This window comes from Mus caroli, chromosome 14 (genome assembly GCF_900094665.2).
Source record: "Mus caroli chromosome 14, CAROLI_EIJ_v1.1, whole genome shotgun sequence".
Lineage (NCBI taxonomy): Eukaryota > Metazoa > Chordata > Mammalia > Rodentia > Muridae > Mus > Mus caroli.
The window spans coordinates 25,831,581-25,857,713 of NC_034583.1; the positions used below are offsets into that span (position 1 = coordinate 25,831,581).

Below are 26,133 nucleotides of genomic sequence, written 5' to 3' on the forward strand. Positions count from 1 at the left end.
AGAAATATGAATATAACTGGATTAAAAAAAAAAAAAAAAAAAAAAAAAAAAAGACTCAAAGCCTCGTCTTAACTGTGAGCATCAATACTGTTATTGTTTTCAGACCAAAAAGGGGAAATCGTACTTGGCTCTCAGAGACCTCTGTGTAGTCTTGCTGAACGGGCGGTGTCTGGAGGTGAAGTGTGACATGGAGTCCACAGCAGGGGCTGTCTTCAAGGCTGTCATGTCCTTTGCCAATCTTGGGGAGACCACCTACTTTGGCTTGGCTTATGTGAAAGGTAGGTGGTTCCTGGTCACACTAGTGACCTGAGCTTCCAGGGAACTCAGGTAAATGAGTTCCTCCTGAAAAGCTATTGGATCCTGGGACACCTTACTTTTCTTACCTTGGCATAGGTTAGCATAGGGGCCACTTTGGGTACCTGTATAAGAAGCATCAGTGAGCACTGTCATGAAAACATGGTGGTAGGTTGAGGAGTGGTGGCTGGAACATGGTGGTAGGTGGAGGAGTGGTAGCTGGCCAGGGCTGGTAAGTCGCCGTGCTCTGAATGCAGACAGGCAAACATTAAAAACATTTCTAAACCACCTGGGGTGCTGCTGGCATTTTGCACGTTGGTCCCAAACATTGCAAGTTAATCTTTCCTGAGAGAATGGTTTGCATATTTCTTTCCAGGTCTTTATTCTCATGAGTGGTCTATTTGCTTGTGGTCTCTTAGTGTGGCACAGTGTGGCTGGTGGCAGCATCCTTGTCTCCGAAGGGGTCTCATCAAATCCTTTCCACAAGAACCCCACTTTCAAACAGGAAGGACAGCCAACTTGTGGTGTTATGTAGGTCATGACCAATGAAGGTTGCACTTTGTGACAAGCAAAGGAAAGTGGTTTTAGAAAGCAGTGTATTCTTCCTTAGTGTCTGCTATTCAAAGATCGAAATAGTAACTTTATTTTTTAAAAACATTTTAATTAAAATATACTTACAACATCACTTCTCCCTTCCCACTTCCCCCTCCAACCCCAGCCATGCTTTCAAATTCACAGCCTCTTATGGATTATTATTGTTAGGTGGGCTTGCAACGTGTGCTCATACACAAATGCAACCTGTTGAGCCTGTTTAGTGTTTAATGGTGCTTGGATGTATACGTTTCCAGAGGTGATGCTTGGTACTGGATAACTAATCAGAGATCTCATCTCTGGGGGAAACTAATTTTCCCTTTCTCTCAAAAGGCATGAGTTGCCTGTAGCTTTTCATCTGGGGTTAGAGCTTCCTGAGATGCCACCCCCCGCCCCAATCCACACTGATACCAGTTGGCTTTGTTCAGAGCTTACTTCATATATTCAGAGCTTGTTCAGGCAGCTATGTTGTTGAGATTTCACAGGTATAGCTTTCCTGTCATATCTGAAAAACATAATCTTGCAGCAGACTTCCTGGTCTTCTGGCTTTTACAATCTTTCCACTCCCCCTCCCACTTTGTTCCTGAAACTTTGAGTATGGGGCTTAGGTTGTAGTCATAGCAACAGGAGTTGAGTGCCCACAGCCAGGTGTTCCCTGCATTTGGCCAGGAGTGGCTTTCTGTAATGGGCTCTGTCTTCTGTCAAAGAAGCTTCGGTAATAAGGGGTGAGAGCTACACTGACTGGACAGCCTACAGAAAGTACTGTGCTTGACTGATTTGAAATGTAAGTGCAAACCAGGGTGTGAGCGATGGCTCAGCTGGTAGGCAATGTGTCTGGCTTGAGTTTGATTGTCAGGATTCATGTACCAAAAATCTAAGTGTGATGGTTTGTCCCTGTAATCCCAGTGCTAGGGAGGAAGAGATAGGCAGATCCCTGGGGGCTTTCTCGTCTGCCAATCAAACCTAACTGGGGAGTTCCAGGCCATATAGAGTCCCTATACCTCAATACAAATGCTGGATGGTATTCAAGTAACGACATTAAAGATTGACCTCTGGCCTCCACATGCACATGCACACATCTGCTCCCATATATGCATAAATATGCACATACATGCTCAAGATACTAAGTGAGCAGAGAAGTCAAATCTAGGCGAATCCACATTTTACTCTCCAGTCAGGGTGGTGATTATAACCCCTTCTTATGGGGGTGATTCCTGGGCTTCTGGAGCTGCTTAGGGAGGGGCCTCCTGGGGAGATCACAGATCTGCATAGAGACCATCTTGGAAGGGTTTGCCAAAAGACTGTACTGGGAACTCATTTACCCTTGGAGAAAATCCAGCTTAAAGGAAAGAGAGCTTGGTATGGGGAATCAAATTCTGTGGCAAGGGTGGAGCAATGTTGGGGTTGTGGGGCAATGGCCATCAGCAGTGAGGCGGGAGGGCTGGGTGATGGCCATTAGAGATACCTGGAGGTACACATGTTGCCCAGGCCAAAAAAAGGCTGGCTGCTAATTTAAAAGCCCTACCTTCTAACTGTGGTGGGAGTCCTACCCTAGACAAGCCACTGTGCTATACACTGGGGGTGGAGGGTTGGGGCACAGGAACAGATAGCTTGTGATCTATGGAGGGTCAGGCAAGGGTAGACCTATAGGAATCCTGGAAGTGGGCTATGTTGCCCAGTTTGGTTGAGAGCAGCTTTTAAAGGAACAGAGGATGGAGATAGTATTCAGTGGTTCGGGCTGATGTAGGCTTCAATCTAGATGGGCTGGAGGATTAACTCTGCAGGACTTGAAGTCCTGAGCTTGCTCATGAGATTGCTCTTATCTCTTCCTTGGTCACCTTGGGCTGGTACAGCAAAGTGCCATGCCTGGGCAACTTAAACAGGAGCCTCTTCCCCCTTGAAGTTGGGATCTTGAGGTCTAAGATTCAAAGTGCCAGCTGATTTCATTTTTCTGCTTTCTGTTTCCCAGAGGAAATCCTTCTTGCTGGATCCTTACATGGCAGAGAGAGAGAGAGAGAGAGGGAGAGAGACTCACTCACTCACTCACTCACTCACTCACTCACTCACTCACACAAGGTAAGGGGCCAAGGAAGGAGAGGGAGGAGCATGCAAACATCTAGTAGGTAATGTGTCTGTTTCTGGGAGGTGCAAAGTGGTCCAGTTGATGGAGAAAGACCTGGCATGTGGTAGGGACTTCATACTCCATTTATTTGTCATAAGATGACATCTGGGAATCTGGGAACCAAATTCTATGTGGCAGCTCTTCATCGTAAATACAGTCACCACTCAGCATCCATAGGAAATGGATTCTAGGACTCCACCAGATCCCCAAATCCACAGAAGTTCATCAATAAAATAAGGTGGTTTGTGCATGCATTGAGTATATGCCCCTGTGTCTCTAGAAGACTCAGAATGCCCAATTCAAGGTATGCCATACTATATAGTATAGGGGACAATGACAGAAAATATCTGTACATATTTGGTATATATAAAATAAACATTTCAACATGCAGTTAGTTGGATCTGCAGGCTGTGCTTATGGTGGCTGGCTGTGATTGCGTCTGTTTGATCATTTTCCCTTGCCTCCTTCTCTCAGCTACTGTAGCCCACGTAAGAGTTCCTGTTACCAGATAGTGAAGGGTGCTCTCCTGCACCAGTGCAGCTTGTACCCTATCTCTCTGGGCAGAGCTGAAGAGATGAGTCTGAGGGTGGGCCACTCCCTATTAATTCTTCCTCCAAACTATTTCCATCTCAGGTGAAGAGTTCTTTTTTCTGGACAAGGACACTAGATTGTGCAAAGTTGCCCCAGAAGGCTGGAGAGAGCAGCACCCGAAAGGTTCGGTGGACACGTTCACACTCTTTCTGCGGATAAGGTTCTTTGCCAGTCACTACGGGCTGCTCCGGTGAGTGCCTTAGCCCATTCCTGGGATCATTTAAGGGTCTATGCCCACCCAGGCTGGCACTGCAGGTAGTGGGTAGCAGAGGCAGGGCAGAGAGGATGATAGATCACATATTACATATAAAGGTCCATTTCTGTTTGTGGGATTCTGTTGTAATAGAATTAAGAGGAAAACTAGTCTTTTAGAGGCAGACCCTAATCAAAATGAGAAATTGCTCCCTGTATTTTAAGCATAGCCCACCCAACATCAAAGTTCTCTTTCAGTAAGTCCCTGCTGTGCATGCTCCACAGCTCAGGGTGGGAGTTCCAGGGTAGGGCATTGGTGTGAGCTCACCATCTATTTGCTGTTGCTTACTACAGACACTGCCTAACTGCATTTATCAGTTATATACCAGCTTGAACTGCATCCTCATGGATGTCTGGTATTGAGAAGCCCTCTTCAGGAGGAGGAGGCAGGGTGTGGGTGGACGAACTCACACTAACCTCTCTGGCTATGTTCTCTGGGTTCCGCTGGGTGGTATCCATTTTCTCAGACTGTGTGTTACTTTCCTGGCTCTCAGCATCCAGGCTGTCTTTATCCCTGTGTTCCTTTGCTAGGCACAGCCTGACACGGCATCAGTTCTACCTGCAGCTTCGGAGAGACATTTTAGAAGAGAGACTGTATTGCAACGATGAGACACTGCTGCAACTGGGGGTCCTTGCCCTGCAGGCTGAGTTCGGGAGCTATCCCAAGGAGGTAGGGATGGTACCTGGGGCCTTTGGGTGGAATCACTAGAAAGGTGACTATGGGAAGCAGAGGCTGTAAAGAATTTAGAGGCTTTGTTTTTTGAGAAGAGTTGTTAGCATCTACACTGAGACTGGGATAAACTATGTCCATTCACCACCTACGCACCCATTCATTTACCAAACAAGCTTTCATTGAACACTGAGCAAGTGGTCTGCTTCTATAAAGATAAACATACCAACTTCACACATTGTAGTGAGTTTTAGTCTAGTGCATTCCTCCTTCTATCAAGCAACCATGGTACTATAATTACTATGACAAAATACCCCAAAAAGTTATAAAGAGGAAAGGGTGATTTAGCACAAAAGTTTAGAAGCTTGAAGTCCAAGTTTGGGCTACCCCATTGGTTTGGCCTCTGATGAGGTTGCTTGGTATCTCAGATTAGGAGTGCATGTCAGGAGGAACTCACAATGCAAAATAGAAAGTCAGAGGGAGAGAGGCTGAAGTCCCATGTTCCCTTCTGAAGAGAAACCTCTAAGGATCTAAGGATCCCCACTTGCTCTTTTTCCATAAAAGCTCTTCCATTTCCTGATAGCATCTCACTGGAGAGCAAGACTATCCACAGTAGACCCTTGGCAATCACCCAGACCAAAGCCACACCACAGCAATGTACACTCTTTTTGAGTTTCTATCACCACCATCACCAATATTAATAGCCAATCATTATTAAGAGGTCACTCTATCTGCCATTGACCTAAGTATCTAACCCACACGAATATTGCAAAGTTGGCATTGCATATTCTGGATGGACATTCTGTAGCATATGTGGCTACTAATGGCTAAAGTCTAAATTTGAGTCTGACTGTGTGTCAGTCACTGGCAGTTTTACTGAGAGGCATGTCCTCTCAAATAGTGGCTCTTGTTGGCCATAACAGCTTCTTGCCATAGCAGCAGAATCAAATATAAATCAGGATATGGATTTTGGCAGGTTGGGAAGTGGGTAGGATCTAGGGAAGTTGGGGGGGGGACTGAAATCAGAATATACTGTATGAAAAACTATCTTCAATAATTATATGTCAATAAGCTTTATCTTCTAGAACAGTTTTAGCTTTATAGTAAGATCAAGTTGGAGATGCAGAGATTTCTTGTATAGTCTTCCCAATCAAACAACGTAACTATTCTGCTGTAATTGTTACAATCAACCAACCTGTCCTGACACATTGTTACCACTTAGAGTACACAGTCATGCTTGATTTCCTGGGTGTGGGAACTTCAAACAGCGTTAGGGGACTATGCTAGATTTCCATCACTGTAACAAAATACCTGTGGCCACCGACTTACAAGGAGGAAAGATGTATTTGGCTCATAGTTTCAGAAGTTTTAATCCATGGTTGTTGTCTCTGTCACTTTGGGATGGGTGACATAGCAAATCATGATAGACGTGAATGATGAAGGCTGTCCACCTCAAGGCCAGCAGGAAGGATAGGGGAGGAGTCTGGGGTCTCAATATCTCAAGGGAGACATTAGTCTTTAGGGACCCAACTCCTCTCACATAGCAACCTCTTATAGCAGTGGTTCTCAACTTCCTAATGCTTCGACCCTTTAATACAGTTACTCATGTTTTTAGTGAGCCCAACCATAAACTATTTTTGTTGCCACTCTATAAATGTAGTTTTGCTAGTTATGAGTCATAATGTAAATATCTGACATGCAAGATATCTGATATGCGACCCCTGTGAACGAGTCATTCAACACCAAAGGAGCTGCGACCCACAGTTGAGAACCGCTGTTTTAAAGCTTACACATCCTTTTAATAGAACCAAGGGCTTTGAAACCACATGGCCTTCTGGGAACATTTAACATTCTAACTACAGCAAGGAGGCTTCAAAAGGGACAGCCTTTCTCTGTGTTGTTACTGGGAAGAAGGAAGAGGCTTTGGGCATTTCATGAGGTTGATGGGGGCTGGCTAGGTGGCACCTGTCACACTTGGAGCGACTTTGTGGTACTAAAGGAGCTAATATTTTGTTTAGTAAGTGCTTCTGGTGATGGGGAGAACTGAAAGCTGCTGTTATGGAAGATGGGCGCCCTGCAGAATTTTAAGCAGGGAAGTAACGTGATTACATTTGCATTTTAAAGAAGGAGACAAAGGCAATTTGGTATAAAAATAAATCTCCTTAATCATGCCATCACAGCAGAACAGCGTTCCATGGGCACAGAGTCCTCCAGCCTGATCACACGTGGAGATTTTATATAGTCATAGACATTGCTACACCCCAGCTGCACCCTTCCTCTCATGATTTGTAGCCTTCCTGAGTGTGCCACCGAGCTGGAGAGCTTGCCTGTTTATGACTCCACGGGGCTGGGACTTCCTTCACATATCCAGTCCCTTGTTGGGCTTAAAGTTCCATATAAGTGACAATTGCAATTATAATCACACCAGTTGCACCTGAATGCTCTCTTTTATAGAGGCCATGGAGATCAAAGTGCTTGTGCCTAGAACTTTCTGGGTCCATGTTGATGTCTTCTCTTAGGTATGTTCTTAGCAAGTGACCAAGATGCTATATGACATCCTCCCCTCCCTAAATGTTTATATAAACATACTTTGTCAGGATATATGTTAGCTTTCTGTCGCTGTGGCAGAATACCTGAGGTAACCCACTAAGGGAAGGAAGCTTTATTTTGGCTTCATTGGTTTGGGTTCACGTTTGCAGCCTCCCTTGCTTTAGGTAGGCTGCAAATGCCAGGCGTGGAGCAGAGTAAAACCCATGGTAGCCAGAAGCAAAGAGAGAGAAAGAAGATACAGGGTCAGGTCCCAACAGCAACCTCAAGGTAAAAATGTAAGGATCTCCCTCACTTCCCCTGGATCCAGCCTCCTAAGTGTCTCCCAACAGTGTCACTTGCAGATGACAGCCTTTAGCATATGGACCTTTGGGAGACTTAAGATCCAAGCTGAAATGAAGTCGTTAGGTCGACAGGAAAGCTGAATGGCAGGAAGGAGAGTAGAGGTTTGCTGTGCCAACAACTCCCCGTATCTCACAGTCTCCCCTTGTGAATGATACACTCTTGTACCAGAAGGTCCATTTGTTCCAGTTGACGAAACAATGCCAAGAGATGGTCATCTGTTCACATGGGGTTCAGTCCTGGTGCCATGGACTATATAGGTTTTGACAAATACATAATGGCGTGTGTCACTATTCTCGTGTCATAGAGAGTAATCTCATTGCTCTGAAATCCATTAGCATTCCCTTATTGGCGCTCTGCCTGCCTGTCCTCCTGGCGACCACTCATCTCTTTATTGCGTCTGTAGCAGGAGATCTCGTATTTGGAGACAGTATACAACTTTTCAGATGGGTTTATGTCACTTAATAACATGTGTTTAAACACCTTCATGTCTTTTTCTTGTTACCGCATTTCTTTTTCAAGGTTGAATAGTATGCCATTGCCCAGATGGGCTGTGGTGTTTTCCTTTGCTCCCCAGACAGCTTTTGCTTCCAAGTTTTGGCAACAATGAAGAAAGCTGCTATTAGCAACTACATACAGTTATTTAGTTATGTCCTGTGCTGGGCATCTAACCCAGGGCCTCCTATGACGTGTTAGGCGAGCACTATTCTCCTCAGCTACATTCTTGGCTCCATGGAAGGTTTTTCTGTGGATGTAGGTCTTCAGGCTTTTGGAGCTGATTACCAGGCCCTCAGTTAGAGTCTGCCTAGTACTGTGAGAACCTGACTGACTGTCATTCAAAGTGGCTGCACCACTTCCCACTCCCAAACATAATGAATGTGATTCTGGTTGCTTCTGTTCCCAACAGCATTTGGTGGTGTCAGGGTTCTGAATTTTGACCAATCTAATGAGATTTTTTAAAAAATGTACTAGGTCAGTGAAAAGTTTCTTTTCTTTTTTTCTATGGTATGTGTGTGTGTGTGTGTGTGTGTGTCTGTCTGTCTGTCTGTCTGACTGTCTTTGATCTGAGCCCTGACTCAGTCTGGGTCACATGGAGAATTCTGGGATTCTCAGTCTATGACCACATGTAGATAGGTTTGTGCCACAGCATGACTGTGGGGTGCAGTGGACATGGTGGTATGCCCTTCTGAACCCCGTCAGGCTGACTAAACCACCCTCTGAATAGAGGTCAGAGTCACCCAGCTCCCAGCTTCCTTCTTCAGGATAAATAGCGTCAAAGCTTGGGGACAATGGCTGGCAAGTGGTACCTCCAGGTCAGGGGAGATGGAATCAGAAATATGGAAGTAGGGTAAACTCCACACTACCCACTCCTGTCTTACTCATTTTGCAGTGGACCTGGAGATGGTGCCTTCATGAACTGCACTATACTCTGTTTGTCCCCAAGTCTGGGTTGAGGGAACCCAGTACTAGGCACTAAATAACATGGGCCATCTAGTCTCTTCTGAGGGGCTGGAGCCTCAGTTTCCTAAGATTCAGATCTGGGGGAGGTTGAGGTGAGGGGTGGAGATGGGGAAGAGGGACCTGGTCTCCCCAGGCATGGTTCTATATAGAGATTATGTCATAGCAGAGACTTCCTTGTCGTTTAACCCCACTTCTGATATAGAACCCAACACTATGTCCCAGAGGCACCTCAAAGGGTGCCTTGTCCCTGACTACTGGGGCTGTGGTTTCACACACATTTCTCTTCCATTCTGAACTGCCTAAAAGGCCCCCTGGCTAATCTTTCCTCTGCATGTTCTTCCCAGCAGGTGGAGGGCAAAGCATACTTCCGAATTCAAGATTACATCCCGGCAAGGCTTATTGAGAGGATGACAGCAATCCGGGTCCAAGTAGAAGTCTCAGAAATGCACCGGCTCAGTTCTGCGCCATGGGGAGAGGATGCTGAGCTGGAGTTCTTGGAGGTGAGGCCTCTGGGGTCTTGAGAGAGGTATTGATGTCAGGAAATGTAAGCAGTGGCTCTCTCTGCAGCCATCTCTGGGGACCAGAGGGGACCTGAGCAACATGGAGAGCTTTTGGTAATAGGTGGCATTAGAAATGACCCCTCAAAGGGATAGGATCTATTGGTGTAGCTGGGTGTCATGAGGCCTAGCTTTGACCTTAGAGGGGCATTCATGGCACTTCCCTGTGGGCAGGGAGACCTCACAGATGAGACAGAGGATGGCTGAGGTAGAGAACGAGGCTAGGAGCTGGGCAGAGCTATCGGGAGATTCCCTGTGTGCAGCCTTCTGGGCCCCTGTCAGCACAGCTGTATTGGGTGTAGCTCCCTTCTGTTCATCTCCTCTCTCCTCACCTTAAAGCCATAACACTTCCATCTCACACACTGGAGAGTACCAGGACCATGACCACTTTGCTCCCTCCACTGTCTCCCATCACTGCTGGCCAGGTGCTGTGGGGCATGGAGACAAGGCCCCTGTGTTCCTATCACTGGTGGGTCCCAGGTCTCAGGATGACAACTGTGTATCTGGGGTAGGCACACTGTGATGGATGATCAGAGAGACTAGGACCAATGCCGGTGAGCGGTGAAATGAGACAGGAGTAGCCTCTTTGCAGGACCATGAGCATTGGACATATGAATAGGGAGGATCCTCTAAAAAAAGGTTCATGTAGCTAGACCTTCAGACTTGGGGAATAGTCTTTCAAAAGGACATGCCAGGGTGTGTACATGTGTCTGTATCTAAGCCTTCTAACTTAGGGCAAAATATTCTCTCCATGTGTTTGTTTGTTTTGCCTTTAAGAAGAGAAGTGATTGAGAGAAACACTGGAAAAGCAGGGTTTTGCCTTTTCTTTTTGACCAGTCACCTAGGAAGATGAGCCCAACACCTAATACGGGGGCAGCGTCTAAGTCCCACCAGAAACACTCCCTAAATTCCCTAGTCCAGCCTCATACATGTTCCCTGTCAAGAACATTCCTTTGGTGAGGATCACATGGAGACCTCAAAGCCATCAGACAATGAGCAGCCATGAGCTGGAGAACTGAGCTGAGATCAAGGACTTCACCCTGCAGGTCACGACTGTGGGGTGAATGTGCTTGCAGCCTGTGCAGGGCTGAGCTTCATGTGAGGGCTCGGTCTCATTCTCCCTCCACTTGTAGATAGATCCATGAAAAGTGACTATAAAAATAGCTACCATCTTACAAGCCTAAGGCTGAAGGGTTTTTTTTTTTCTCCCTAGCTTCACAAAAAACATTGGGTAGATTTCAATCATTTGCATGCAATGTTCATTCATGTTGAGACACACACAGGCTCCTACTCTTTCCTTTGGTGGCCTGACATAGTGATTAACTCATAGGCTGCCTGTTCTCCATACAGAGTGTGGAAAACAATGAGCTTTGCACCCATGTGAAGCATCCGTATCACAGTTTGAGTTTGTCAGTCTTCTCCCAAATATGAAGAAAGCATTTCCCTGCCACGACACCTCAGAGAATGAACACACTTGCATTTCGATATAGTCACACTTCTATATGCATTTTTATATGTATGTATGCATTTAAAATTGGCATATATTACTTAAGTACTTCTATGTATTCATATAACCCTGCATTGCAAAAGAATTGAAAATGTACTTTGAGTCAACACATACTCTCCCTCAGCACTATATTCTGTGCCTTTTAAATAGTTTCATTATGCAATACTGAAATTAGTATTTTTCTGTACCTATCATTGGCTGTATTTCTGTTTCATTTATTAGGGGCAGAATCTCCTATGTGGGGTCACGCCAGTGTTGGCAGTGCTCAGTTTAACCACTGAGGCTACATACTGTGGAGGCATCTTGTAACCCTCCTAGGTATTTCTTGTCCCTCTAACCAGGATGTCAATACCAGCAGTACCCCAGAGCCACAGAGTCTAACACATGGCTGCTGAGCCACAGAGAGTCACTAGATAGTTAATTATAGCTCCTCTATGCTCTTCTCTTCATAAAAAAGAGGAAATTATTCCCAGGTGGCTGCCTGAGGCTTGGTTCACGGATGCTGTACTCCGCCAATTCATTTCCTCCCACTGGCAGCAGACTTGGCAGCAGCCCAGTGTGGGCACTGTTACACACCACCCTCAGTCTGGCAGATCCACAGCTGTGGGAGTGTGTGAATCCCTGAACAACCTGTTCAAGGTTAGCCCACTGTTTTCCAGGCGTCCTGAGTGCTTGAACTGTCCCCACTCAGCTAGGGATTGGGACTGAGATGTTTTATGTAGAAACAATGTTGGAATCACATTGGTTACATCCTGTGGTTTTTCTACTCAGCATCTAATGAGTAATGGATGCATCCCCAGGTGCTGCATGTGTTTTGTTCTTCAGTGCCTGGGAGGTTGCAGGACAGCAAGGGACAGTTAGGGTGGCTTGGTTCCAATCTCACTTTGTTCTCTTCTGCTGGGGGGAGCAGGGGACTATGGTAGAAGGGTTGAGGAAGGGCACCGTGGGAGACAGGAGACAGATACAGTGTTTTACTTTTAACAGATTGAAGATGTCCTAGAAAACATTATGTATATTTATCTATGTTCCTAGTCTTTAGGGATGCTCTGAATTTTAGTTGTTGAGAGTGAATTCTTGGAATCAAGCAGACTCTTCTATTCAGATCCCCATTCCTGCCTCCAAGGAATTTAGACTTATTACTTGGATCAATTGAATGATTTGTCTCTCAGATATAGGAGAATTTATTTCTGATATTTTTCTCTAAGCTTACTAAACTAAAAGCTGGAACATCCTACCCACTAGCAGTAAATTGTTCTGTTATGTGTAGTACAAAGAAATTGAAGCTATTGCTCTTAAATCGAACCACATAAATATGGCCGCATCCATATTTTGACTTGGAGATGTTCCAAAAGAGTCTGAATCCTAAGAAACACCTGTTCACCATCTTTATATCCTAGTGTCCTAGATTAAAGAAATGTGTCTCAGATGCTCTTCCAGGGATTCCGCAAATGAAGAATTCTTTAGGTTCAAAGAGAAAAAAAGAAGGAAAAATGTCATCATATCCATGGTGTAGTTATATTCCAGAATAAGAAAGAATTGTCTAGCTGAATCCCTCTTCACCTTGATTAGCAATGATGGACCTTTTTCACACAAGGGGTCAAGGGTCATGATTTTGAACTGGTGACCTCACAGGTCCTAAATTGGCCTTTTCTTCCCTCCAGATTGTTCAGCAACTTCCAGAATATGGAGTCCTGGTTCATCGTGTTTCCCCAGAGAAGAAGAGGCCAGAAGGGAAAATGGCCTTGGGGGTCTGCACCAAAGGCATCATTGTCTATGAAGTGAGAGGCAGCCGCAGAATCGCAACAACCCAGTTTCCATGGAGAGAAACTGGGATGATTTCAACTCATGTGAGTGAAGCTTAGATGATAGCCACCCATGCCTCCCTTTCTCTTGATCTGTGACCATTTTAAGTAGTAGTGCTACATAAATTTCTCTTGATGTATTCACATACAGCCTGTGTTCTGGTTCATGGATATATTTGGGAGGATCAAATACTTAAGCAGATGGGGGTTGGGCGATCCCCAGGAAGCCTTTATTTTTCCCTCATGCTACCCCTTGCTGGCTTGCTTTTAGTCTCTATAAATGACCTATAGCCTCAAGTGCTACATTTTTCTCCATGCGCTCTCCCTAACCCAGGGGAGTCCATCTGTGCCCAAAGCAGGGACAAGAGGAATCTGAAGGAAAAAATGAAGTGAGGTAAACAGGAGTCTGCAAGGTTTTGAAGCACCTGCCCTGGGGATTTGTGCCTCCTTTGCACACAGTACTCATGTGCCTGGTGTGTCTCAGATGGACTGTAGGTACCCTGGCAGACGGTGTTGGATGGCCACTGAAATGTTAAAATGTGCAAACCTCCCTGAACATCCAACTCGCTGTGTATTTAAAGTCATATGAGAAGCTCCCTTTCACTGTTTAGTTCCTGAATTTAGTTTGTATTAACTTGGTACTAGGCCCTGGTAGCTGACTGTCCCTGCTTGTCACAGGGGTCATCCAGGTCAGTATGTCACAATGATCCACTAATGACTCATTTGAAGACAAAGTTCTTTGCTCAGACACATTTTGTCTTTCTTCTATTTCCCTTTCTCTTATTGTTTTCATTTTTCTCCTTGTTAGATCATTATTTTTATTATCTGATGTAAACATTTCCTAGGTAAACTGCTTCAGAATGTTTCTTTTATGTTTTTTTTTAATCTTGTTTTTTGAAGTTAACATTGTCAGTGTCTGATATGCAATACAATTTCCTAATAAATTATCATGTATATTTAGGAAAATAAAGCTTACATAAAATATGTAATAATTAGCATATTTTGAGGTCATTAAACTGACCCATGCATGTATTGTCAGGATATTGATATTTTTTCACCAAACTTTAATATAAACAATGTTTATATTCATGATTTTTGGAGCATTAATTATTTTTAATTTAACTGAAAGATATTTAAAAAATTCAAATTATTGAACCGAATCCAACACTATTATATTATTCACTTTATTGCATGTTTAACTAAGCAAAGATTTAACTGAGATTTGTCTAAATGCAGATTCTCTAGTAATTTTGAAACATGGAAAATTTTGAGGCCATGAAGTTCAACAGTCCCCTTAAGCATATATATATACATATATATACACACATATATATGTATATATGTATATATATACATATATATGTATATATATATGCATGCATGCATATGTACATACATACATACGTTTCATTTTACAAGTATTTGTTTTTCATTACCAGGACAAACAATTTTTTAAAAAATTAAATCCAGGAAGTCATCAAGCTCATGAGCTCAAAGAAACTATTTAATTAAGATTAACTAGGATTTCCATCCCCTAATGATCAATTTCTTCCTTGGCATGCATGGACGATTATGCTGTAAAGCCATCACGTGATATAATTTCACCAGATGCTCATGGGCAGTTAAACATCTTACAGAGAAACTGACTCTTCATGCTTCTGCAAGCCCCAAGTAGTGAGCTCTGAGAAATCTAAGAACAGAGAGATCAGCCCAGGAAGCCTCAGTTTTTGCAGTAATAGCTGGAGCCAGGATGCTTCAGGCTCACCCCTTTCATCTTTTCACCCTGCAGGGAGGTAGCCAAAGGAATGTGGATGCCTTTTCAAAAAGTACAGTCCCTGGGTACCATAACATCTATGCATTCTTGATTTATTCAATCAAAAATCATCCCTTTTAGACCAAGGAGACTGATGGTGTTGATAGCTGTAGTGTTTTCCAACATTACCTCTAATCTTTAGAGATAAAGGCACAGAGCAGAACAGACTATACAAGACTCTAACGTGGTTCTCTTTAAGCAAAATAATACAAAGTTGCAAATAGAAGCTATCTCATGAAAGGGGATGTTATTTAGAATAAGAAAAGAAGCTCCCAAAGATACAAATTTTAAAAGCCAGAGGATATACTTTTTAAATAATGTAAATGCCAGAAAAACCACTTCATTAAATAACTTCTTGACAAAGCCTGAATGGTTTCTTATTTCAGATTTTGCATGGCATATTCTTTCCTTTAGTTTTTCCCCCCTCATGACAACATTTTACAATACTTTATCAAGAGAGAATAGAAGTACAGTTTAACAGATCTTTTAGTATGGCTGAGGCAGGATAGGTCAAGTGTGCAGTTTGTACAAGAAAAGTCTTGCTCACTGTAGTGTAAGTTTCTGTGCTACAAATGCAGACCGAGTGTGAGTGTGTGTTTCCCCCTTTTCACATTTGTTTGAGAATAGCTATTAGATTTTATTTTTATTTGATTGACTGGTTAATCGATTGAGGCAGGGTCTCATTATGCAGCCCTGGTTGGAGTAGAGATCCATCTGCCAATACCTCCTGAGTGTTGGGATTAAAGGAGCGTGTTGCTATTCCCAGCATGCGTTGCATCCTGAGGACTCTTGATCTGTTCCTAGACTTTAGGATTTCTAGATCATGTTTAAAGATAATGATTCCCCATTCTGCAGCCACGAAGAGAAGATGTCACAGAAGGAATAAGAACAAGTGAAAGTTTATTACAGAAAAGAAGGGCGGACCTGCCATAGGCAGAGGATCGGGAACAAAGATGCAAGCTGCATTTCGTGGAGAAGCCTTTCTGTTCTTTCCCAGGCAAGGGAGGAGGCTTCCAGTGCGTATGCGCTACTTGGCATGCGGCTCAAAACACTCCTATATTTTTGTTCTATCTCTCCATTGGGGGAGCGCTCACTATGCTAATGTATTATAATAAGGCATAAGGAGGCTCTGGGTCAGTACCATCAGTTTCCTTGCTGCCTTGGTGGGTGGCTGGTCCTGAATACAGCTCAGAGTTTCTTTGCTTGCTTATTACAGTGCAGCTGCCTGCCTGTTTTCTGCTGACTCCCTGCCCCATCAGAGCAAGAATTTTGGAGCTTGGAGCATGTACAATAAAAACAGTGGGAATGCTTGCCCACCATTTTACAATAAACTTGTGAGGACCCAGTGTTCCCTGACCCATTTCACATTCTTTCTGTCCAGCACACTCCTTGACAATAGCAATGATATGAACATTTGTCCCACAAATGAAGGAGGAGAATAAGAAGAAGGACTTTCTTTAGCCATTGCCTAAGAAAAGAAATTGAGCCTTTGTTGCCAGTCATTACCTGCCCTGCATTTCCAGAAGTGTGCTGCTATCGAGTTGGGGAGCTGATCGTTTACTGCTGCTCACACACGGGTACTTCAAGGGATAGGTAAATATGATCAGGGTTCTAAGTCTACGCTTGCTTCCTCCAGAGAAAAAAGCTCACCATCACCAGCAGCACCACTGGGAAAAAGTATACCTTTGTCACCGATTCATCCAAGACCTGTAAATACTTGCTGGGCCTCTGCTCTTCCCAGCATTGGTTTAATGCACAGACAGGCTCTAAGCATCCTTCCCATCGTTTTACTGGTGAGTATGTACTATATTAGCAACACGCAAGTGGACAGGTTTTCTCTTTCACAGAACTGCAAATGACACTACGACAAACTGATACAGTCTTCTCAGAATGCAACTGTAATCTCTCTCTCTCTCTCTGCCTCTTTTCCCCCCCTCTCTGTTTCCTCCCTCCCTCTGTCCATCAATATAACTTTGTAGAAGCTGAAAGGAGGTTTATATCCTTTGAACTCACAATTTGACTGCAGATATTTGTCCTAAGAAGGTAGCAAATACAGGAGTTGATGGCGAGTGGAGCTGTCCATAACATGGTGCTGAGAGAGGAAGGGCAACAGAGACCTTGCTGCACTGCAAGGGAACAGCTCCACCCTTCAGTAGGGGGTGGGGCATACCACTCATAGTCTTGAGCAGCCAAATGGTAGCAGGAGCAACCTAGAAACAAAATCTTATTTTATTTAGGTTTTGGTGATTTATTTTTAAATTTGAATGGATAGCTTATGTGTATTCATGTAGTTAATATTTCCATGTTATAAAACTAGAAAAAATACAGAAATAAATAAAACCTAAATCTTAATACCTTAAGGAATTACACATGTGAGCATGGCTATTTTCTTAATATTTATCAATATTAAACTTTACCAATGAGCTTGTATTACTGATGTAGTTAAGAAAGAGATTAATGGCTAAGGTGAGGCCATACAATCACACGACACTACTTAGTGTTTATTGACTCTGTGCTATGGAGCCATTGGCTACTTCTCTTCCTCCTTTTCCTCATGATAATCTCTTCAAAAATGACCTCATTTTGGACCTGGAGAGATTCGGGTCTGGAGAGATAACTCAGTGGTTAAGAGCATTGGCTGCTCTATCAAGGACATGGATTTGATGTCCAGTGTCAACATGGCACCTTATGACAGTCTGTAACTCTAGTTCCAGGGGATCCCAAGCCCTTTTCTGGACTCCATGGGCACCAGACATGCAAGTTGTAGACAGATAGTCATGAAGGAAAAGCACCCACCTTAAGCCCCATATATACACACATGAAAATTTCATTTATGACCACAGCATAGGCACTGTTCTCTCAAACTCCACTAGTTAAGTCAGCCTATGAGGCTAGAAGCAGCACTACTGTGAGGAGCAACAGGGTGTAGAGAAATGAAACCCTGTATCAGCTGCTTGATGCTGGGGCTTCCAGACCCCAGAGCCCATCTGCTTTCCCCTCTTCTTCCCTTCACCATTTTCCTAGTGGAGCCTTGAATGCCTGAGACTTCTGAGTGCTGACCTCATCCTCATCATGCTTGTTCTTGATGTCTAAATGTATTTCTTCTGTTTATAAAAGGGAACAGTTAGCTACAATGATGCACTGAGAACCCCTGAGCTACTAAGGATGCAGAATCTCAGGGCCTGCCCCACAGCTATTGAACTAGAACCTGTGTGCAACAGAACCTAAATGACTTCAACCCGAGTACAAAACAGAGAGGCCCTGGCTAATGAAGAAACCTCAGGTGTCCCTTAGATTCAGCTGAGTGCCACTTACTGGCTGTGTGGCTTTGGGAGATCACATCCCCTCTCTGAATCTTGGTGTCATCATTAGGCCACACTGAGCCTCTCAGGTCTGTGCTATGCACCAGTAGGCAGCATGTCATGTTTCTAACTCACTGCCCAGTGCTCCGTGGGCTGTGGCAATGGTGACAGTGGCTTCCACCTATGGGCTTTGTTTCTGCGCCAGACAATATACACAAAGGTTTAGGTGCCAGTCCCTGGCCTGAATGAACTGGAGAACAGGATCAGAGCTTTCAGAAACAGAGCCAAACCCAGGGAAGAAAAGGAACTCATGATCTAAACCAGCAGAAACCTGTAACTGTGCCCCCTGAAACATGGGGTGCTGGCTTCAGAAGAGTTCCAGGGATCTAGAGATCATTAATGCAAATTAATTGTACCTGACGTATCTGCTGCTGCTGCTGAGATACTGTGTGTAAACACTACCGATACTGTTCTTATTGCCTGGTTTCAGCAACCATTTATGTCGCTGAATGTTTATACAGACACTTGGAGCTCACCTGTGAAACTGGTCCTTCAAGCCTACTTTTACTCTTAGTACACTGTTTTTTCAAGCTTCAAACTCTCTCATCTCAGGAGTTTTCAGGGCTCTAACATTTCATTTACATTAAAAGGATCCACTTAAACAGTCCCCTTTGCCTTTTAAGAATCTCTGTGAGAAACTTTCTGCAGATACCATTTCTACCTCCACCCCTGTGCCTGTGTGCGTGTGTGTGTGCACATGTGTGTGTATGCACATGTGAGTATGTATGCACATGTGTGTACATACATATGGAAGCCAGAGGACCAGCTCAAGTGTCTGCCCTCAGGAGCTGTCTACCATTCCTTTTGAGATAAGATCTCCAACAGACAAGCTGAGGCTGCTGATTGGAGAATGTTATTGAGCCAGTGAGTCTCAGGGATCCGTCTATCTCCTTCATCCCTGCCCCAGCACTGGGATCAAAAGCAGGCGCCTCTGTGCCTGACTTTTCTCTGTCAATTCTGAGGCTCAAACTCAGGTCCTGGTGCTTGCAAGACTGAGACCCCCCCCACCCCCCCATGCCAGACATCAGTTTCAATGCTGCCTGGAGTGGGCTCGAAGTCTTTAATCAGCCCTCTTTGCGGGCGGGTCTTGGGCTTTGGGGTGTGCGTGGTCTTTCTCTGAGCCTTTGCTTACAGGACTACTCTTCTGCTGTCCAGGGTCTCACGCCAGTGACGTTCCCCTTAGTTCAGGATGCTTCTTGGGTGTTTGGGATGCTGTAACTAACCTGGGCTTGAGCCCTTCAACATCCAGACACAGTTAGATGTTCATCAGCTGCATTCCTGACACATCACAGTTATCTTCTGAATTGCCCAGTGGACAGTGGCAGTGGACAGACACTGCCCTCTCAGAATGCCAGTGTCTTTGGGACATTCTTGGCAACAGAAAGATGCAGTTTTGACCAAGGCCTTGTTAAAGTAAGAGATCTTTTAGTGAAGTCTCATTTTTGTCTGAGTAATACAAAGAGTGGAGTGTGGCATTCCTCATGACCACAGCCTCATTTTCAGTGTCTTGCCAGAGTCTTTTCTTAAGCCTTCTGAGAAGGGAGAAAGGATTGAAGCCGAGGGCCAGCACTTTATTTATTTATTTATTTATTTATTTATTTATTTATTTATTTATTTATTTATTGGTTTTTCGAGACAGGGTTTTTCTGTGTAGCTCTGGCTGGAACTTATTCTGTAGACCAGGCTGGACTCGAACTCAGAAATCTACCTGCCTCTGCCTCCCAAGTGCTGGGATTAAAGGCGTGCACCACCACTGCAAGGCCAAGGGCCAGCACTTCTATTGTGTTCTTATAGGATCTGGCAGGAGACTCTGACTTCTGGGGCAAAGTAAGCTATGTTGATACCAAAGATTGTATTACACAGGGAGAGCCTGATTTGGGTTGCCAGGTGCTTTGTTACAGGGCTGTTTGCAAGGGCAGACCTGTGAGGATAAATGCAGAACGAGCTGTGACAGCTAATTTTGTCTAGGCCCTGCTGGAGCGTCGAGTTGCACAAGTTAGAACTGGTTCCTGGCTCCCAGTCTACCCGCTCAGAGACCATCTCATCTCTCTTCCTAGGTTTCCAGAGCATCTTTTATTAATAAGTACTTATGAGAAGAACTTGCATTTGGGGGCTAGGCACAATAACTCCCCAAGTTAGCAGGGGACAGTTTTTAAGTCTCTCAGTGCAGAAAAAGAGCTGGGAGAGAGAGAGAAAAGACTAATCATGGTCAGGAGTGTGTTACTGTATCAAGAGCAACAGTGAAGCCAATGTCATCTCATGTCTTTTCCCCCCAATTCAGGTCAGGATAAGTTTGCACAAATAGCCAGCTTGAGTTCTGCACACCAGACACAGGCCAAACCTATCACTTGGATTCAGAAACTGTCCTGCTCAGAAAATGAGTTGTGTGTACCCAGGTTGCAGGATGCCACAGGAGGCCAACTGGGCACATCCATGGAGAACAAGCAAGGTTTCAAGGAGCCTGGGATGGAGAGAATCGGAAGCAGGTAGGCTTCATCTTTCTTCAGAGCCCAGGCCACCAGGCATGTGGTGCAGTGGGCCCAGCTGTACCTGGAGCTTTAAAGTCTGTGGACTTTAATGCCTAAGAACATGGATGTTCACTGGGTTGCTATTAACGAGATCCAAAGATGGACCATAGGCCACTGTTTAAGCTGACTGCCCTAGGTCTGGATGCTACTCTCATGTTCTTCTGTTCAGATCTTCTTGTAGAGAGAGAACTCCTGGTGACAGGAAGCTGAAGAAGGTAAAATTAGCAAATGCCAGTAATCACTGCTGGGCTATCATAAGCAATGAGTTATTATAAGCCATGGGCTATCATAAGCCAGGTACAGAGGAGTGTGGTGGTGCACACCTTTAATCCCAGCATTCAGGAGGCAGAGGCAGGCAGATTTCTGAGTTTGAGGTCAGCCTGGTCTACAAAGTGAGTTCCAGGACAGCCAGGGCTATACAGAGAAACCCTGTCTTGAAAAAACAAAACAAAACAAAAAACATAAGCCAGGTACTGCTCTGGGCATCTGTTCCCCAGCTGACTTAACCCATACAATGCTGTGAAGTTGTTTGTATTATCTTTCCCCATTTTCCAGAAGGGGAAACTCAAGGGCTAAGACGCAAACACAGCAGCTTGTGCCGGAGATCATACTTAACCCCTGACCTGCCGCACCTCTCCAGCCCCACAGCTCATCATCCAAATTCAAATGTGAATGCAGAGAGCTCCTAATGCGGGGTTCCAATGTAAAACAATGATCCATACATTTAAAAATAGCCTAGAACTTGGATCACGCTTACAAGTCAATTACATAAATAGCACAGATTTCCAGGCTGCTTACTGTGGAGGGGGTGGCAGGATCTGCTATGGAGGGAGCTGAGTTATACATCTGCTTTAGCAGGAGCAAACAGATGATTCATTTGAACTAAAATATGCACATATACACAGACACCTTAAAGTAATGCTTAGGAATTATTGACCAATTCTGCCGATGCAGACACACCTCTCTATGCAGTGCAAACGTCAATCCATATGGAGGAAGCAAACCTCACTGTGAGTCTCCATGACAAAGTGCCCCAGGAACAGCGAAGCAGGCTGGCAGCCATCCTATTATTCTGCTTCCCAGCTTCATGGCTTAGGAAAGGAGGCAGATCTCCGCTTTGTGTGCTATTGAGGGCATGATGGTCTTCAGAGAGTGCCCCCTTAATTACGGTGGCTAGGATACTCCATGCTGGAACCCTCAGCCTCCTTTGCAGCCTCAGGCCCTTTCCACACAGTGGCTCCATTGAGGGTCTGCACTGCTGCTCTGAGCTCTGAGGACCTGGAAGAGCTTGCCAGTGGCCATACCACGTATTCCAGAGCCAGCACGTCCTCACTTCTGCCATCATTCCTGGGCTCATACAGATCAAAGGGAATAGAAAGGGGCCTCCTTTCAATGTGTGAGTGTCAGTGGGTTTGGGGCCATCTTTTACCATATATATATATATATATATATATATATATATATATATATATATATAAATGTAAAGAAAAACAGAAAATGCAGAAGAAGGCCAGAGTGCTGGCTCTCTGTTGCTATAACAAAATCCTTCAGGCAATAAACTTAAAAGGAGGTAAGGACAATACTGGCTCACAGTTTTCAGTCCATAGTCAACTGGCCTTACTGATTTGGGACCAGTTGCATGCCATGGCAGGAGTATGTATGTGATAAAAGAAGCTTTTGGTGGGTATGGGAGAAAGGATAGCGAGAGAAAGGAAGCAGGGTTCTACTACCTCATTCCTCTAAAGGTCTCTGCTCATGTTTGGATATAAAGTGTCTTCCAAAAAGGTTCCTATACTGGAAGCTTGGTTACTGCCTGGCAATGTGAATATGGGAAATGCTGGAAACTATAAGGTGTGTGATTTAGGTAGAAGCATGTCCTTAGGAGTATATTGTCCCTTGTTCTGTCAGTCCAACTGGAGTAGTTTCTTTAGCATCTACTACATGCCTGTCCTGTCCTGGGTAGGTGCTGTGGATTCAGTATTTGCAGAAAAGACATGGTCCATGCCTCCTGGTGCTCACAGATAGGCAGAAATGGCAGCCCAGATCTTGTGGGAAAGAGCGGGTCTTGCTGATGGCATGCAGGCTAGAGTCAGAGTGGGAATGACAGGCAGCCTGTGGCATTGACCCTAAGGGGACCCTCATCACCCATGCCATTCATAGAAGTTATTTACACAGAGCTTCTGAGTACAGAGATGCTGTCCACTTGCCTCTGGTCACTCCTCTGAAGCCTTTTCCTGACTGCCTGGCAAGGGGCTGGCTTCTCTGCTGCTGCACTGGCTCCATCTAAGACAGCTTCTCCCTGTGTGTGCCCGTCCTGACAAGCACATGCTCTCATCCGTCTGCTCTAAGCTCAGAGACTCCCAAGAATAGCAATGCACCAGTTGTATCCTCAGCTCTGAAGCCAGAATGTGGAAGTTTTCAGTAAATGGATTTTGAGAGGTTGGCATTTTAATAATAAGAAGAAGGAAAAAAAAACACTCTTGAGGTAAAATACACAAGGCATAAAATCATAACCATTTTATGCTTTCTATTTGGTTGTTTCTAAGGCAGTGGAATTGGATACATTTAAATTGTTGTTGGGCCTCACCACCCTTCTGGGGACTCCTCATCTGCCCATGTAGAAACCACCTTTCGTCAGCACTCCCTCCCACCTAAACCTAACCTGCTACCCAGTTCTTAGCTCCCACTATCTATTTTATTTCTGTGAATATGACTCCTCATATAATAACTGACTTATACCATTGCCCTTCTGAGACCAACAGTAGGTTTTGGGGAATTTTTAACAATTGAGAGATGGTTTCCTGGGTGGGCCAGATCACAGGAGCCACAGAAACCCAGGCCAGATAAGCAAGCCCTTGCTGTTCTTCAGCACCACTGAATTCCCAGGCCTCGTTCTGGTCCTCCTTGGGCGCTGGGATTTTTCCTTTTCTTGAGCCTGTTTGACTGCCAATGTCTCTCCCTGTGTGCTTGGTTTTGAAAGACTGATGCCCTCCAAACTCCCAAAGGACTGGCCCATCTCTGACTCATACCCCCTTGGTTCTTTGCTGGTTTAGGGCTGACCCCTAGTGGGTTTTAGTCAAATTGGGTTGCATTTTCTTCAAGGCCAGAGTCAAGGGGAATGAGGCTCCTCCCAACTTGGAAAGAGTTGCTTTGGTCTGCCTCCCAAAATTGGGGACCCCGAGAGGGTCCATGGGCAGCTAGCTGCCTGCACCAGAATCCCTTCCTGATGTCCAGGTATGTAACCAGTGTGGTAAGGATATCAGGGACAGGCTAAGTAGCAACACTTTGGTGGTTGGCTGCGCTGGAGGCCTGCTGCTGGCTGTTCCCAAGATCCGAGCACCCACATATTGGTGTCAGTTTTTCTTAGGGTTTTACTGCTGTGAACAGACACTACGATCAAGGCAAGTCTTATAAAGGACAACATTTAATTGGGGCTGGCTTACAGGCTCAGCGGTTCAGTCCATTATCATCAAGGTGGGAGCATGGCAGCATCCAGACAGGCATGATGCAGAAGGAGCTGAGAGTTCTACATCTTCATCTGAAAGCTGCTAATGGAATACTGGCTTCCAGTCTGCTTGGATGAGGGTCTTCAAGCCCACACCCACAGTGACACACCTACTCCAACAGGGCCACACCTTCTAATAGTGCCACTCCCTGGACTGAGCAGTAAACTATTCTTACCTTCTGCACTCTGCTTCTTTCTGGGTGTGTTTTTGAGGTGGCCCTGGATCACTTGATTCATTACCAGTGTACTATCTAGAACAGACTTTGCTTACTGGAATATTATACACACCAGTCTGTTTTCTGTTGCTATTTAAACAATAATAAGGCTGGGTACCTTAAGGGAGAGAAGGGTTTAGGTAGCTCACATTGTTGGAATCCGAACAGCACGGTGCTGGTTCTGCTGCACCTTCCACTCCCACTCTCAGTCCTAGCTGCTTTATCTCATGGCAGATGTCTTCGTAGAGATGGATGTTAGAGAGACTCAGTGGAAAGCCAGGCCAGGAAGTCAGGCCAGTCTTGCTCTTTCAGAACAACTATTTCAGAGAACTAACTGGGGTCCCACAGGAACTAATAAATACCTTCCAAAGAGGGAATCCATAGTGATCTAATCATACCCCACTGAGCCACTCTTCTTAAAAATCCAACCATCTCCCAATATCACCTTCTGGAGAGCCAATCTTTCAACAGTTGAACGTCAACCCTTGGGGGATAAAGTACATCTGAAACATGCCACAGCACATGTAGCCAGTTGAATGCCTGCCCAAAAACTCCCTAAGTGTCAGGGTGGGGGTGGGGGCATCCAACTCATCTGTACTGACAGATGGCTGAGTATGCAGTCCTCAAGGGACACAACTTATGTGCGGTTGCCTGGCCCTTCTAGAGACTTTTTAGCTGAAAGCAAGCACAAACAATAAAACATCAGGCAAGCCAAGCATAGCTGTCCAGCTTGGGTTGGGAGACCTTCACAAGCCTGGGAAATTAGAAGATCATTCTTCCTTTATGGCAGAGGAAATGGAAGATGCTGGAACAGCTGCATATGCAAACTAAGGTGGACAGTAGAGGTTTGTGTGATGTGTGGGTGACTATAACGAGCCTCTGGGACAGAGACCCTAAGGATGCTTCTGTTGTCCTCCTCACTAGACCAGCCTGTGGGGGAGTCGGTCTAGGGAATCTGCTGAATTTCTGGCCACAAAGCTGCCTTCTCCAGGCCACACTAAGAAAGGGCCAATAAGTTCCTCCAGGGAGCACCCATTTTACCCTTTCATCTTTCCCCTCAGCCCGTACCCTGGCGGAGAGCAGCTGCACAGCATCGGTTTGAACCAGAAGCCAGCTCAGACTGCCTTCGGAACAGCTGGTCACAGCATGTGTGCAGGTGCGGACCGAACCCTGGCCAGGTGCAGGGAAGGGAGTCTCACATGTGCCACTTCTTTGCAAACTGCTTTGGTTTGTTTTCCAAAGAAAGTTCACAATCATGTCGCTTTAAAAATTATTCTTAAAACTTCTTGGATTTGAGAAGCCCTCTTGTAGGCAACATCTGGTCTTGGGTGGCCCATGAACCTAGAAGGTGATGGTTTTGGGGGAGGTGGTTCCCAAAGTTCTGGTCCAGTCTGGGGAGCAGCAGCTCTGTTGCTTCTCATGGGTCCATAGTAGCTCCCCATGCTCCCCTGAGAGCATGCACATGGAGGGCAGTGTGGTTTGTTCCACAAGGTCCCAGTCAAAAATGAAGTCAGAGATTCTATAACTAAGGAAAGTACTAGTACTTAAAGAATGCTGAGCCTGGAAGCCAGATCTAGATACTGCCACATATCTCTACTGTTATTTAAACTGTGCCTGCTAGGCTCAGAAATGGACCCTTGGGGAGGAAAGATGTGGATTGATTGTGATGGTCAGTCACTAGCAGGACTCCAGCTTTCTAGAAACAACTTTAGGGTTCTGCTTTGGGCCTCTTCCAGACACAAGATTGGGAGGTACTCCAGGACCCACAGGCTAGGCTGTCAACCCCTGTACATTGGTGACTAGTAGAGACTCCTGTTAGCTTTCCTTTATTAGAAAAAAAATTCTGAGATGAGTCAATTTATAAAGAGGAAAGGTGGGAAGGTAGAGGCAGGAGGATCTCTGTGAGTTCAAGGCAAGCCTGGTTTATATATCAAGTTCTGGCCTGGCCAGGGCTACATTGTAAGACCCTGTCTT

The 26,133-nt window shown here is 45.0% G+C and overlaps 1 protein-coding gene across 1 annotated transcript in view; it reads left to right on the top strand.

Annotated features, from left to right (window-relative positions):
* The window catches only part of Frmpd2 (FERM and PDZ domain containing 2), a 96,662-nt gene that overhangs the window by 35,279 nt on the left and 35,250 nt on the right, over positions 1-26,133 (top strand). Inside the window, exons 10-17 of the mRNA XM_021182419.2 lie at positions 104-278; positions 3,641-3,788; positions 4,382-4,520; positions 9,215-9,370; positions 12,596-12,781; positions 16,186-16,342; positions 20,193-20,397; positions 25,221-25,315. Coding sequence (XP_021038078.2) covers positions 104-278; positions 3,641-3,788; positions 4,382-4,520; positions 9,215-9,370; positions 12,596-12,781; positions 16,186-16,342; positions 20,193-20,397; positions 25,221-25,315 — 1,261 coding nt within the window. The remainder of the gene's footprint in view (positions 1-103; positions 279-3,640; positions 3,789-4,381; positions 4,521-9,214; positions 9,371-12,595; positions 12,782-16,185; positions 16,343-20,192; positions 20,398-25,220; positions 25,316-26,133) is intronic.